General features: G+C 35.6%; 1 protein-coding gene across 2 annotated transcripts in view; it reads left to right on the top strand.

The window, feature by feature from the left end:
• Positions 1 to 15,529, top strand: part of LOC149071615 (uncharacterized) — a 188,178-nt gene extending 172,649 nt beyond the window's left edge. For both annotated transcript variants that reach the window (XM_089247641.1, XM_089247642.1), the window contains exons 16-24: positions 2,326 to 2,469; positions 4,226 to 4,309; positions 5,327 to 5,451; positions 7,301 to 7,651; positions 7,783 to 8,253; positions 9,343 to 9,508; positions 10,798 to 10,921; positions 11,999 to 12,091; positions 13,957 to 15,529. In XM_089247641.1, coding sequence (XP_089103767.1) covers positions 2,326 to 2,469; positions 4,226 to 4,309; positions 5,327 to 5,451; positions 7,301 to 7,651; positions 7,783 to 8,253; positions 9,343 to 9,508; positions 10,798 to 10,921; positions 11,999 to 12,091; positions 13,957 to 14,037 — 1,639 coding nt within the window. In that variant the 3' untranslated portion in view covers positions 14,038 to 15,529. The remainder of the gene's footprint in view (positions 1 to 2,325; positions 2,470 to 4,225; positions 4,310 to 5,326; positions 5,452 to 7,300; positions 7,652 to 7,782; positions 8,254 to 9,342; positions 9,509 to 10,797; positions 10,922 to 11,998; positions 12,092 to 13,956) is intronic.
• The last annotated feature ends 654 nt before the right edge of the window (positions 15,530 to 16,183 follow it).

The following is a 16,183-nucleotide window of genomic DNA, read 5'->3' as shown; positions in this document are numbered from 1 at the left end:
TGAAACACAACATTAAACATAACATTCAATTGAACAACAAACTATAGAATGCTATGTGCTCTCACACACTGCCATGACAAAAGAAACTAGGTCTGGTCCAATTAATTGGGTCAGTCAGTCAATCAATTGTCAATCGGAGTTAAAAATTTTAGTTGAGTTAATCGACTCGATCAATGCATTTAAAACTCTGTTTAATTTTTCAAAGAAAGTTTGTAATTTAGCTTGATTTATTTGATAAAACCAATTTTCGATGTCTTAAATTATGTTCCTATGCACAACATTTTTCCCACGCACACCACTTACACTCATACACTTTTTCACTTCACATCAAACTCAAATTTCCCTTAGCCAAAATTCCAATTGGAGATTCAAGCTTGTACAGAACAAACAAGGGTGCATTTATGAGACATTACTTCCTACAAAGTCCCATTTCAGTCAGTCATACCATTTTGATTGAGTGACCATATTTAAAAATACAGTGTGGGAAAAAAACTTTAAAAATTCATAAAAACCGAAAAAATAACCGAAATAAAAAATTGCTAGATCACAGGAATTTTTTAAGATGGAAAAAAACTAAAAAAATAGCTAATAGGTGGTGCTGATGTACACAAGTCAAAGAACAGATACACAAATAATGAACAGAATGCCTCCAAATCATTTATTACAGCAGTATGTGTTCCACATGACTACCACCACAGGGGATAACACATTGCTGGCGAGTCATAAATTCAGCAAGGGCAGATGGCAGCAGGTCCGGACACCACACAGACATCTTTCATTTCCAACAGATTGGATGGACCAGATCGATACACCCGGGATTTCAAATATCCCCATAACCAGAAGTCTGCCAGTGTCAAATCTGGAGACCGAGGAGGCCATGGGAACCTTCAATGCTTGCTAATGATTTTGTTTTCCCTGAACCTCTGTATCAGGAATGCCTTCACTGGAGTAGCAGTGTGACTAGTTGCTCCAGCTTGCATAAACGTGATGGTAGAAAGCACAGCTCTTTCATGCAAACATGGCACAACCTTCTCTCGCAGAAGCATTAAATAACTCTGCACATTCACTGTATAGCTGTTTTCCATCCATTTACTGGGCACTGCGTTTCAAAGGAGGGTCATGTGATGAACGAACCTGTGTGAACCCACACGACACTGTTACTTTTGGGGGAATGCAATGGTTTCTGCATGTACTCACGTGGATTAGACATAGCCTAGATGCTACAGTTATGGGTATTAACGTCACAATGAAGCAAAAAATGAGCTTCATCTGTCCACAAGATGTTAAAGACCCAAGAGGGATTCTGTTTGATTTTGGAGAAAGTCCCTACCTTGCAAATGCTTCTGTCTGTACAGTATCTGCTGGTGAAAGTTCATGGTACGACTGCAGTCTGTATGGGTACAGATCAAGGATTCCATAAAGAATATTGCGTACCCACGATGGTAGTAAGCCGAAGTGTCTGGCAGCTTCATGAGCACTGCTGGTCCCCGCTGCTGATTTGGACGCTAACGCTTCCATTTCGGCTGCAACACATGGCAAACATGCCTTCCTTAAACATGGTCATCCGGATCTTACACGATCCTCCAGCATTCCAGTTTCCTCAACCCACTGAACAAGCTTTATGAGGTATATAAGCTGAAATTTTCTTTTCGGCCACTTTATTGGACAGTTTGCTTGTTGTGGCAGAAGCATCCTCAACCCTCTCCCAACAAGTATTATCTGCAAGAGTTTCTAGGAAAACCAGCAACACTATGAAGATTGGAAGTAGTTTCAAAATCAGTGATTAACCTAAAATAACTGACTTAAATGACAAGAAACTCCAATATTTGACAAATAACTTTCAGCACCTTAAATCGCTTCATGCGGGCAGCCTTGATTTCTGTATTTATCCTTATATTTGTTTAAAACTAGCGAAAAGTTGCATGAAATGAATAGAAGATATTTTTATCACACCAGTTAATATTATATAGTTACAAAAAATATATACTCGTTTAAAACTCAGTTAATCAGTCAATTAATTGATCAAAAAATTTTTATTAACCAGTTAAAAATTTTAATTTATTCTCAACCTTGAAAAAAAAACCCCAAATGCCTTTTTTTTCTCACAGGCAATAAAGTATTTTATGCCTGCGGTGCTCTCAAAAAATTGTTACACTGTATACAGGGTCAGACATCACATAATTTGAGGGAACACTATAGTTATTTCAAGATTTATTGCTCCCCCATACTGTATGAAAGTCACTTTTAAATTTTTTTAATTTTTCATTGATGATATCAGAGTATGAATGGATTGCTAAAAGAGAAATATTTTATGTTTCTGTGCAGACAAAGCTACACAAGGTCATCGAGTCAAAAATCATCAAGGAACAACTATGGTAAACGGAAAACTATTGAGAACCACAGGCCAATATGCACAAATCATCTCGTTCAGGGAACAATCATCTTGCTGGTTCTCATAATGGCATTCTGGTAAGTGAATATTTCTACAGATGATATATCATACGTATCTGGGGTTGCCTGAAGCATATGGGGGGGGGGGAGTTAATCATTGAGACTAAGAGCGTAATACATAATACACTTAATAGTTATTCAGTTGGTCATGCATAATACAATAAAACATTTACTTATGTTTTACTTGAGATTTTATTAAAAATGAAGTGGGCATGGTAGCCCATGTTGATAAGACTTGCCTCAAGTACAGAAGGATGTTCAGAGGTGTCGCAAGTTTGATACCCAATTCATCTTTGTCAGAATCTTTCCTGATGGAGAGTTACAACAGAAACATCAACAACATGACCACAGAAAAAGATTGGTTCCGCCGGTTAAGTCCCCCCATGCGGAGTGGTTAATGCACCAATCTCTCAGCAAGATATGTAAAAGAGGAAAATGTTGCACACTGTGTTGTTCGGAATCAGCAATAACCTAATGCAAAGTTTGTTTGTGTGTAATGTTAGTTATGTGTAGTGCTTCCGTCTACCATCAATTTTTCTAACTATGAATTAAGTGCAATGGTTAAATAATCTTACTGTTGTAGGCCTGTTGCTCTCTGTGGCGAGAACCGCATTTGTGCATCAAAGAAGTTGAAATTAGCAATAGACTGTAGGTCTCGGTCTAATTTGTTACAGAAATTTTTTTGGCCTAGCCTCTGTTGCAGAAAATGACTGTGGTGCTACAAAAATGATCAAAGATTAAAAAAGTATAGATTACACATCTAGACTCTAAATTCAAGCAATGAAAGTGTTCTAAGGAAGGCTTAATTGTTCATCAGTTATTTTTTTGTGGGAGTTGAATAATAAGGCTTGGCGTACTAACATTCTTGCTATCCCAGATTGTGAGACTATAGTAGATGGGAGGCAAAGAATGAAAGGTAAAACAACAGTTGGAAAAATATGTAGAAGCACTTTTTCCAGTGCGCCTCCTATACGCTAGAAGTTTCTTAATAACGTGGAAGTGTGTCTGGTTTTCATGTTCATATACAGATAACTACTACTCACAACTTCAGACAGATCCAATTAGGGCTGTATTCACCAACATGGTTTAAACTGTAGTCACAATTTTTGGACAAGAGATCAACATAGACTGGTTAAATACTTGAATTTAACCAATCTGTGTCTATCTCTTATCAAAAAATAGTGACTACAGTTTAAACCATGTCGGTGAATACCGCCATTAGCAACTTACTTGCATCGCCTTGAGTGAGGCAGGGTTGTGGTGGAAAATAAAATTCAGTGTGAAGCTATACAGCAGTTCTCAGCCCATACCATACTAACCAAGAACAGCCCAGGCTACATCACCTATTGGCAATGTCCGCATTTGTCCCTGTGCAGGGGCTGGACGGCAGGCTTTTATCTGAGTTCTGCACCCATTTTGAAAGAGAGATTTGTATATTCTCTGATGCAATAAAAATTTATACAGATCAATGTTTTCCAGACTTTATAACTACAACTACAATAAAACCTGTCAAAGTTGGACACCTACAGTTCCATTAAAATGTGCCCAAGCTAGAGAGGTGTCAAAGATATAGAAGTACAGTATTTTTTGGAAATTCTAGATAAAAGGGTTATGGTTGATTCCATTTAATTTCCTCCCTTGTGAAGGGAACTGACCAAACTGACAGGATTTACTGTATTTGCGCTTTTAATGATAGAATGAGTTTAATTAATAATTTAATTAAACTTTTAATATAACTATAATTAAAAACTCTCTTTTAATATATTATTTGCAGTCTCATAGCAATGGCATCGTTGTACATCTTAGAATGGCAGAAGAGGCATCATGGTTTTACGATATATGGCATTGAGGACCTGCAGTAAGTTGTCTTCCTAATTGCTTTTTTTTTTATTTCGTTTATTAGATATGATAAGAGAAAAGAAACAAAGAACATTCATTTTACAAATAAAATGGTTATTGTCTACATTGCAGTGTATACCTTCAGAGTTGCCAATTGCTATGGATTGTCCGTAGTTTCTACGGGCAGCCGCAATAAACTACAGAGCTACAGTAAACTCTCTCAATACTACAGAAATCAGCTTTAAAAAAATCGGGTCATTGAGTTTCGTGGTGTTTTACTTATTTTAATTTTTTAAATTGCATCATTTACCATAACAATGAATTCGTATACACATGTGTGAGAGTTTGAGAGAAGACAAACTCAGAGCCAATCTATTTTGTATGTGCACTGAAGGCAATCTGCAAAACTGGGTCCAAACCCACCGCTCTACTCAATGCCCAAATGTGCAAAAACCTGTTTTCCGTCAAAACTGCCCCATGCTGTGGGCTAAAAACAGGTTTTTGAGTGGTTCAGCTCGGCAGGTCTGGACCTGGCTTCATTTGCATAGTGCATGGTCGAGTTCACAGAACTTGTATGGAAAGAATGTTTTGTCATGGGTGCTGTAGGAGCTCTGATACGAAGAAAACGGGGATGGGGGGGGGCTGTCTAGGGTTGTTAGATATCTGTATATACAGCCCACAAGGGCGTATGCAGGTTAGGATTGAATTGAATATTCATGAATTATTAAATTACTCAGCAACCTCTGAAAGTTGCTTTGGGAGTTGGAAGGGAGGGCTCATGTGGCCTAGGTTCCAGTGGGAATGAGGTGTTGTATTTAATTAACTTTAAATTAAATATTTTTTAAATTAAGTTTTTGAGTGATTTTTTTTATTGTACTATGATTATGTTGCCCTAGTGGGATACCCACTCCCCCCCCCCCCCATGGCTAGTTAAACATTTGTCACTACTGACAAGCTTCAAGCCAATGTTGCCATGTCTGTGTGTACCTTTGATGTAATTGGGGTGAACTGATTATCACCTTTTATTCTTTTTTAGAGATAGAATAACGTTTAGTAACAAGAGCTTTTCTGATAGAGTGATGTTAGCCACACATTCTTCGGAAAATGAAAAACAAGTTCCTGTTTTAGAAAACTCGATCAAGTCACGCTCAGACAAAGAAGGTATGTTCATCCTGCTGTAATTTATTTTGTGTGTTTATAATTTTTTTCTTGTGTTTTTATTGAAGTTTTTTCTTTACAACTGATAAAGATGTTAGTAAAGTTGAACTTGGTTAATTCGAAATCCAAAGTCGCTGGAGAAAAGTTCCAATTATCCAAAATTTCAATTCCCAAATCAGGATGTTTTGCATTATTTTGCAACAAGCCCTTGGCTGACTGGAAAGGTTCTGCAGTAAAAATTCTCATAATAGTGTTTTCTACACTCAAGATTATATTTTGCAGGAGCACTAATAGTTCTGTAACATACGTCACACATTTTGGCATATTTCGCATTGGGGATTGGTGTGTGAATTATCCAATATTCTATATGTATTATCTATCATGGATCTGTAAAATGACTACAAATTGCAACTTAATCATCAACATTCACATAGGATAATTATTAAAATTTTATCAGCTACAAAACTGTTCTTCCCAAATTTGAATAATTAATCATTCTAATGATTGATCTAAGCTGCTACATTATTCCACTTTTCTGGAATCAACATCACTGAAGAATTTCTTGACTATGTTCAGTCTGATTTACAGAAACACTTCATGATCATCTGTTATGAGACTGTTTCCCCAATTTTGCTTATCATTATTATGCTATCAAGGAAATTATTACTTTTCATTAGCATATTGCAATCTCTGAACTTTCCATATTCCTAATGACGACAAAAAGATTCAGAATTTGAATGTTACACTTTGGTCTATAGGTTAAAAAGCAATGCACTCAAGCTTAGCAACATTAAAATTGGCATTAAATTGCCAAAAAAAGAGAGAGAGAAATAGAATTTTCAAACTTTTATTAATCTTTAAAAATTTGTTATTTAACTACTTGATCATGGAAAGCAAAGTCTGGGTTCTTGTAGAACTTTTTCAAACTAAATTTTCTGATAATCATGGTGTGCCATTGATTGGCCAACCTCGCCTAATGTAAACAGATGAGTTTTTTGCATGTTAATCAGTTTATAAAAACATTTAAGTTGATTCAGAAACATGTATTCATGGGTAAATATAATTTCCTTTTCCTTTAGAAAATTGCACTTTAGGTAAGTATAATAAAACTTATATTCATTTTTGTGTGTAAAAGCAAGAAAAAGTGAATGTTTCTTTGAAGTTTTCAATCATTGTTGCGTTTGTGCTCTGTGACAAGTTTTTGGAAATCGTTTTTGAGCAATAGGTTTTTTCTTTGAAAACGTGAAAGTGTTTAATCAAGCTGATTTACATAAAAAATTGCTAATTCTACCACAATTGCCACATTAAAAAAGAAGTATGATATTCATGTTGAGATAAATTGAGAAGCTATCTGAATAAAATTAGTTTTGCTTCTAATGCAAATATAGTACACATTACAGTGCGACAGCCGTTTCTTGCTTCAAATTTTTCCATTTGCCCAAGCTTTCAAGAGTTAAGTGAATTTTTTTTGCATGTACTGTATCCTACTTCTTTATAGAATACCTGCTTGAAAGTTGGTGCTTGCATTTACACTATAAACTTTATAGTGAATGTTGGTTGTGATTTGGATAACTTGCAGGAAGAGGCATTTATGCATTGAAGTATCACTGGTTTTTTTTAAATGTTCGTTAAGAATTGAAACGTACTCACTCAAAATTTTATCTGGGGCAGATTCAAACAAAATTTGGTTTAAAAAACATTTGTGAAATGAAACTTCACAATATGCTGATGATTTCCTTCTTTTTTCTCGAAATTTATTGGTTTTACCTACAAAATATTGATTTAATGTTAATATTTTTCTTGTGGTTCTCCTCTTCTTTTTATTTACAAGTGTGAAATATTTTCTTTGTAGATGGCGACGATGAATCTCTTTTGTTTAGACAACCTCCTGTCACATTAGCAAATGTTTTTGCGAGACTTACATCAACATCCCCACCATCTCCACAAATCATTCATTCCATCCCAAATAAGCCTTATTATGCACAGTCATCCACTTTGGTTCCGATCCTCAAGCCTCGTTCTATAGGTACTCCTCTTGCCTGTCGAATTACATTCCCAGGGTTTCCCACTTGTGATATATTATGCTGTGGTTCAGCGACGAACCAGCAAAAAATGCTGTATCAGAGCAGCGAAGAAACCATGCCTAAAAGTGCTGATAACTCATTTGATAGTCAGAATTTTGGTACATTGGGCCGTTCAATGGGTGAGTGAATTTATCAACCATTCAACTATGATTTTTTTGTTGTTTTGTAAAATTTTGGATATAATGTGAAAAATTATGATGCATCAAGTGTTTTTAATGCAGTTTCTGATACACATTTCTCTCTTCACTAGAATGGAGTTTAGGAAAAGAAATCTTGGACAACAATGCGCCATTGTTTGATTCAGTGATAGATCACCAGACTGAAAACATTGTTACCACAGCAGTCTTTCAAAAGAGTCCCTCATCTACAGAGATAATTACACGATCAATAAGGCCTGCAACTACGACAATGTCTCCCACTACAACCATGGATGCTAATGCACTGGAAGAAAATGAGGAGGATTCCCCACAGTTCAACCAAATCAAGCATTGCAAAGACACAGAAACTTGCACATTTCAGTGGTTGAAACTGAGAGCAGACAAGAACTCAGAAGGTCAGACAAATAAAACCGAAATGAGTAAAGCATTACTCAGTGCCCTGCGTGCAACTCGAACTGAAAAAGGATCAGTTGTTCAGGGTAAACTTTCCACTGAGGTCCGTGTTCAGAAGCGAGATGTCATGGAAGATGAGAGAATTCCCAGACCAAAATTTTTTCGTAAAGGTAAATACAGAAGGCGATCATTGTTGTATTGTTATCATTATTATTGACTCTATTAGATATGTGATCAATGGGGCCTTGATGTTAAGGCACTAAAAATAGTCACAATAGGCACAAAAAAAGGCATTCATAATTAATGGAAAGGCAGTTATAATAAAATGTCAAATGAATTGGTTCGTTAGAAATTGTGTGAATCAGGGATGGACAAGTTGCAAAAAATTTAGGTTCCGGATAAAATTTTTACCCAAAGAAAATGGCTCAAAATAATGTTTCTTTTGATTTCATCATGGCATAGGGATTCTCTTTCATGTTGACATATGCTGCTATAAATTCCAAACATTTTGTGCTAATCTCAGCTTGCAATTTAGTTACTACACAGACATTTTTAGGCACCAATACCAATTTTTTAGTCACCCTGGCTACCTAGCACCTGTGTTTTGTCCATCCCTAGCTTATAATGCTACATTATTATCCAAATTAAATTGATTTCATGCTGAAAATAAAATGTTTGTGGTCCATCAGGATAGAGATCATTTCAGGGCCACCGTTAACAAATGCAGAATTAAATAGTGTAGAAAACGTTTTGTTTTCTCTTCGGAAGGAAAAACAAGCAAATGTACTTGATTATTTTTCATGAGGTAAATTTTTTTATACGTTTTGATTCTATTTTGAAACAACCCCGAATTAACCTCAAGTTTTCAATATATTCTGCTTTGGGGTTTGCATTCAAATGGGGCCAGAAGGGTAGGGCTTTCTGATGATAATCGGTGCTCAGAGTTGGAGATTTTGGAAAAGAGCGACAATTTGAAGTTCTCGGTGCTCAAAATATATATTTAATTTCTACAGAATGTGTGGCCTCTGAAATTCACAAATAAACTTAAAACAATGTTAAAATAAGCATTTATATATGTGGCGGGAAAAAATTCAAAAAAAGGCATTTTTTCGAAAAGTTTGAAAATAAGCAAATAGAGCATTTATGGCATTTTTCCTGATCTTCCAGGCTCTAGTGTTGGAATATACAGTGTTATGCATTGAAGCCATAAGTTGGTAATAAATCTTGAAAAAGTTTTTGTTTTTTTTTTAAATTTTCAGATTTGCCAAAAGCTGTCGAATCAATGAAGCTTTTAGAGCTCAATGCGACGATCGGTCAAGCATACTGCAACACACTGCAGTGCACTCAAGGTATTGGTCCTCGTTTCAGTTACCATATACCAATATCAAAATACATGAAGGAAGAATATGTCACTCTGCAATTCAAGTGAGTCATGTCCGCTAATCTTTTGTCTTATTTCATTCAATTATTCAGTTTTGTGATGAAGAATACCCATTATTTTTCCCGTTGTTCTAATCTTCTAATTAACACGAGATACATTGTGTTGAAGATACTGTTTTACACTAGAAGGACCAGTGCGGGTCATTTTAACCATTTTCAATGTTCTCACTGTATTTTCATAATGAACCAGATTGTATATTCCCAAAGTGAGAAAAAATTTTCAAAACCGTTGTGTTTTATAATGAAATAGTGTTGATTAGGTTGATCAGATAGCTCAAAAGCACTCCGTGCAAGTATCATTCCTCTGATTGCCAGTGTATATTTTCCACAACATTCCACTTAGACTCCATGTGTGGTTGTTCGTTTGGTTTGTGAAAACTGAAACTGGAAAGGTTATTTCCTTCTTATTGAAATTAGATTAAAAGCTTAGAGAACCTCATTCGTTCATAAATCAGAATTTCGCTGATGTTATTAGCAAAATTAAATAAGCTTTTATAAAAGCTCTTCTGTATCAGAAAAAATACAGCAATGTCTGATCCCGCTATACAATAACAAAACAAGATATACACTTTCAATGATTAAGAAATCTGTAAGCAGCACTTCTAATGTGACAATGATGTCAAAAATATAAAAAGTGGTATGTGTGAATGCAACTGCAGTTATAATGTTCACACAAAGCTGGGCTGGAAGAGATCTCAGCAACGAGATAAGTCCAGTGGAAAAAGTTCTGATGTTCATTCATTCAGTTGTAATGAATGTTCAGAATGTAAATATTTTTTGGTTTTTAAGAAACAAAGAATTTTTTATTATTATAAAAATAAAATGAAATTATGAGAATTTATTCGAAAAAAAATTCCTATTTTCACACATTTTATTGCTCACGTACACTGATATGGACATTAAAATATTTAAAAAACCTTGCGAGAATCAAGAGTACTGGGTCGAAATCAACCTCTTGTCATTTTTAGTGGTTTTAGTCTATTGGTGCATGGGTGAAAGGAGGAGTGACGACATCTTTTATGAAAATATATTTAAATGCAAACGGCAGGACTACAAAGAAAATTAATATAAAAACATTCTTCCCTCAACAACAAACACGGGCAAATCACTAACTGCCTACATCATTGAGGACCTTGACTCTGTGGTCAGCTTTGGCCGATTCCCCACAAATCCTTTTAGTGTTAATTGGTGGATTTGTATGAAAATATTCATTTGAAGTATAAAAATTTAGTATGTAGAATAATTTTTACACATTACTGTTATTTTCGTTTCAGTCTCGCCTTGCCATTAATTGTGGATCACTGTGAGCCTGACGAAAACCCTGTTGCATGTCCCGTACCCCAGCAAGGAGCTGGAGATTCACCTCATGCATACATAAGGGAACAAAATCTCACTGAGGTAAATTTTATTTTGTGCTGCTAATAAAACTTGATGATTGTAGAAATTAATGAAACTGAAGCTTTATTGATTTTCTTAATCACGCCGTTCCACAATACTCAAGCTTACTGTATAACTATTCAGAAACTACACAAAATCTGTGCAAGAGAAGAAACTAACTGCAGAAGTGAGATTTTTGTACCTTTGACAGACTTGCCAAAGGTATAAGTGTATAAAGATATAATTTTAGGCCAGAGTTCAGGATTTTTTTCCTTCTCCTCTGGCCCTCCAGATCTGTTGAAAATTGCCCCGGATTTTAACAGAAAATTAGGTTTGCAAGAAAATTCTTTTTGATTTCTTTTAGATCAAAATATTTTAGATATTCCCTGAGCTTTCATAGTGTCGTGACATCAATGACTACGGTTGCCACTGGGAATTGATTAAAAGAAAATTGAAAAAAAATTGCCACAAAATTTTTTTAATCAGGTCCGTGGGGAGATGTTTTCCCCACCCTTTTGGGAAAACGTCTGTTTTGTAGGTTCTTATCATGGCAATAGAATGGCAAATATATGATATTGAAAAATATGTTTGCCGGATTTTCAAGTAAATTGTAGGATTTTTACCTTTCGATGGTTGGCAGGTCTATTTTGATATAAACTTAAAATTTGAGGGAATTTTCAATTTGTAATCTAAGCAGATGGGTAGGGAATAGAGTGGACATGTTCACTAACACAATTGAGTTTTTTAATTCGTAATTGATAAACTTTCTAATTGATGGGGGGGATAATTCCAGAATAATTGAAAGAAATAATTCTCGAATTAATAAAGAGATAATTTTTGAATTAATGAAATAAATAATTTCATAATTAGCAATAGAAATTATTTGAAAATTAATGGAAGTAATGTATCAGAATTTAACAGTAAATAACATTACAGTATTGCACATTAATTAAGTATGCAGGATGAATGCTCTACCTCTAAGCCATGAAAGAAGATAAAATATTCCCTCCTTAAAGCGTATAGAAAAGTCTTTTCCATCACTAGAATGTTTGATCTTTGTGAAGTAATGCAGCTGATGACGAAAACTGTGTATTTTAGGAAGACGATCCAAGCTGGAGGATTCCTATTGGTCTGTATTTGAGAAGCGCCTATAGGTTTAGAATCCAAGCTCAAGAGATTGTTTCTGACACAGTAAGTGCCTCGTTTATCATTGTACAATGAAAATATATTATGATTCATCGTAATGTCTTTTTTGGGGGTATTGAAGATTAAAAGTGTGATAAAAACCATGTAAGCGCCATAAAACGTTCATACACTGTTTTTCTCACTGAAATGTCAAATGCTTTATGATGTGATAAAAGCGAAAAATGTCTGGTAACCCTCTAAGTAGTTCAAAAGAGCATGTAAATACACTGGTGTAAGAAATTAAGAGAATTTGCAGACTTGGTCGATTATCTCTAGAACTACTGTACTGATTTAAATGAAATTTGATATGTACATACATTGATACAATACAAAGCAAATAACCATTCAATAATTGTAATATACACGCATGATCGTGCGTAACACTCGTTGGAGTCGGAAGGTATGAAACAGCGGTTGCAGAATAAACAAAAAAATGGGTTAATAGGGGGTATGGTCCCCTCTTACAGATATACAGGTCTCGCAGCGTGATTTCATACTTGAAATAAGGCAGTTTATCATTTCCTGTGGCAATTGTTCCCACTCGTTCAGCAACGCTGTTTTCATTCCCTGCCCTCCCCAGAGCGTCCCAGACATGCTCTATAGGGTTAACGTCTGGAGATCTGGCTGGCCAATCCATCCGGCAAATATCCTCACTCTCTAGAAAATCGTTGAGCAGAAAAGCTCTATGTGGCCTCACGTTATCGTCCATTAAAATGAACTCTGCACCCCTGAAAAGGCGAAAATAGGGCTCCAAGACCTCATCCCTATACCTCACACCAGTCACAGTGCCTCTTTCAAAGACATGGAGAGGTGTGCGACCATCCAACATGATGCCTGCCCAGACCATTGAACCTCCTCCGCCATAATGGTCTATTTCGCAGACATTGGAGGGTAGGTAGCGGGTCCCTGGTTCTCTCCATATGAACGTACAGCGAGAATCGGTGCTCAGGATGAACCGGGACTCATCAGTGAAGAGAATGGTCACCCATTGATCCATACTCCAATCTCTATGCTCTCTGCACCATGATAAATGGATTCTCCTGTCCGTAGAAGTGAGCGGGACGCAAACAACCCTCTCTCATGAAGTCTTTTGGAAACAGTCACCCTTGATACACGGGTTCCTGTGGCGGCATACAAGTACTGAGAAGCTGTAGCACTCCTGTTATGCCTCGCTATAATCGACAAATGGCGGCCTTCTCTGGCCGTCGTGGCTCTTGGACGACCTTGCCCAGGCTTTCTCTCGATGGATCCGGTATCCTGGAACTGTTTCCATAAGTTACGCACGACGCTGGGCGTTGAATTGAACTCTCTACAAATCTGGACTTGAGATTTGCCTTTTTCTAGCCTCCCCACAATTCGCCACCTCATTCCATCATCTAAACGTTGGTGGTTACTCATTTTTACTGTTACAATTTGAAATTAACCGATTGCTGCAAAATAACACCAAGAAATTCTCCGAGGTGTGCTAGCAAACGAAATGCTCTTAGCTTACGCACGCTTATAAAGCCTGTTTCTCTACTGGCTCCGCCTACACACACACGTGTACGCTTACGTATTTGACGTACAAGATTTGCATTTTTGTCTAGAAGCAGTGGTTTTACATTCAGTTCAGTTCTTTTCATGAAATTCGATAAAATATGCAAATTCTCTTAATTTATTTCACCAGTGTAGGTTTCTAGTGTGAACATATAGTTTTGTGTGTGTGTGTGATTTTCCCCAACATTTTCACTCTTGGCACTTACTATGTTTACCACTTTCAAAGAGATTTTTTGCCATTCTTATCTATTTAGAAATTATTTCTCTGTGTTTTGTGAATTTCTGACGCATTCTTACATGCCTAGATTTTATTTTATTTATTTTTTCTTTTGTAGCCTTGTTCGTTGCCAAATGCTGAGCTTGGCCATTCCTTCATCGAATTCATGTTTGTTTTCCAAAGGAAATGTGACAAGTGACTTTTAATGGAAACCTTAATTTGAATGGATTTGTGCAATTATTTTTCCTACCCACGTCTCCGCCAACCAAATTATATTCACCACGAGTATAAATACATTTTTGTGAGAGAAATTCTAAAGTATATTTGTGCCATTGTCTCTTTTTAGTTCGCATCTCACATTGCTCGCAAAGGGAAAAAGTTTGCATATCGATTCTGTAGTGAAATATTTTAGTGACTGTTACACTCATATGTGATGTGTTACACTCATTATAGCGAAACATGAAAATAATGAAGTTTATGTGATATGTTATTGCATTTTACAAATTAAGTTTTATCGATAGACGTCCAATTATCGGAAAGAATGTGTTGTTGTTTCTTATCTGCTGCGTGAGCTTTCCATGCTGCATTTCGGCATCAGTGTCTTTTTGCTGGTTTTTAGTGAACAGCGAATTCATGTATTACGTACAGATTTTTTTTTGTTGGAAATAACAGCCACCAGCTGCTGTTAGTAAGAATCCGTCCACTTTCTCGCATGTAAACATTATGTACGGCTTTTATTGTGAGTTCTTAACCCTTTAAGCGACAATGACAAGGTATCTCGTCTCCATAAAAGCCTCTTATTTTATCATTGACAAGCTTAGATAGTTTGTAAAAATCAATGGGAAACTTCTCCCTGTACCCCTTAACTTGCACCTGCTGGAAATCGGAAGAAAGCCTACTTCATTAGAAAAGATATGGCATTTTGAAAGGGGATTTAGTGTTTTCTGATTGCCGCTTAAAGGGTTAAAAAAAATACTTTTTAAGTTTTTCTTTTGTTTAAATGTAAAGTTTGTGTTTTTTTTTTTGTACATTGGAAATTGTATTTTTATGTAAATAAGATATTTGTTCATACACGTGTTAAACAAATACACAAGTTGTTGCGAATGAAATATATTCATATATATATAATATATACATACATAGAAATATATATAGTATTTTCATATATATATATATTTACATTACTCTTACATTCCAAATGATGAATCAAAATTCTTTCACTGAAATTGCATATCATTGAGTTATTTAATTGCTCGTGGTTGACGTCTTCCATTTACAAGTATTGTGGTATCTCGGCGAATGAGTGTGACTTACGGTACGACCAAAAATATCCTCTGAAATTCCTCAGCTCGTGATCAAACACTCAAGCACAATGTCATGATCCCCAAATCATGGCAGCTAATGGGATGATGTTTAAATGCATTCGTTTGCATCAAATTTCTGAAATTTTATGTCAATATTTCTGGAAGAAGTTAGTATTCAATAATTCATTTGTTATTGCATTCTATCAAAATTGGAAGGCAGTTAACTTGAATCTAAACTTGATTAAGGCTATAATTATGGGGAAAACTGTTTCCCTGTATGTGAGAAAAAATATTAATCATCTCTGAACATTCCAAAATGTTATTTCTATGTTTACGTGTTCATGTTTTGTATTTTAAATTCTGCATAAAGTAATTTTAATTTGAATATTTTTAAAAAAAGATGACCCTCTTTATGAGCAACATAACATTGTAAGACTTGGCATTTATTGTATCGGAGAAGTTTCAGACTCGTATTGTCAAGGATCTTTCTTTAAATTCCGTTCTTGAAAACGTTTTCAGAATTGTGTTAAAATTAATTAAATTATTAGAAAATTGTCTATTGCATTCATGGGACTGTTAAAATTTGTCATTTAATTGTTAAATTAATAAGCAATCAATTTGGTTGCATTATTTTTGGAATAAAATCCACGAACACCATTCAATTTTGTTGTATCGTTCATTTCAGTTTTTTGATTTTTTACCCCCTTGAACTGCATTGTCTTTGGAATGTGAACTTGGCCGTGCTTTACGAAAAACACAACATTTCACGAGAAAATGTGAAATATTGTAGTTTGGATCATTCACTTCAATCATTTCCCCCCTCCCCCTTCTTTTCAATTGGGTGGGGCAATCAGGCTTACCCTTAACAGAAGCTGGACTCGGTGCGAAAATACACTCGTGTCCATAAATTAAGGATAATTCAGAATCACACGGAAATCGAAATCTAAAGTAAAAATTTCACCTGTAGAACTATCACACACATTTGCAAGAATGATATGCAAATTTCAGGAAGCCACTAGATGATGCCGATAGTACGTCACA

Source organism: Pholcus phalangioides, unplaced genomic scaffold (genome assembly GCF_987345545.1).
Source record: "Pholcus phalangioides strain wild (caught in Gottingen) unplaced genomic scaffold, Ppha-v1.0 ptg000018l_1, whole genome shotgun sequence".
Lineage (NCBI taxonomy): Eukaryota > Metazoa > Arthropoda > Arachnida > Araneae > Pholcidae > Pholcus > Pholcus phalangioides.
The sequence above is the reverse complement of the archived record's forward strand: the minus strand, read 5'-3'. Positions and strand labels throughout refer to the sequence as shown.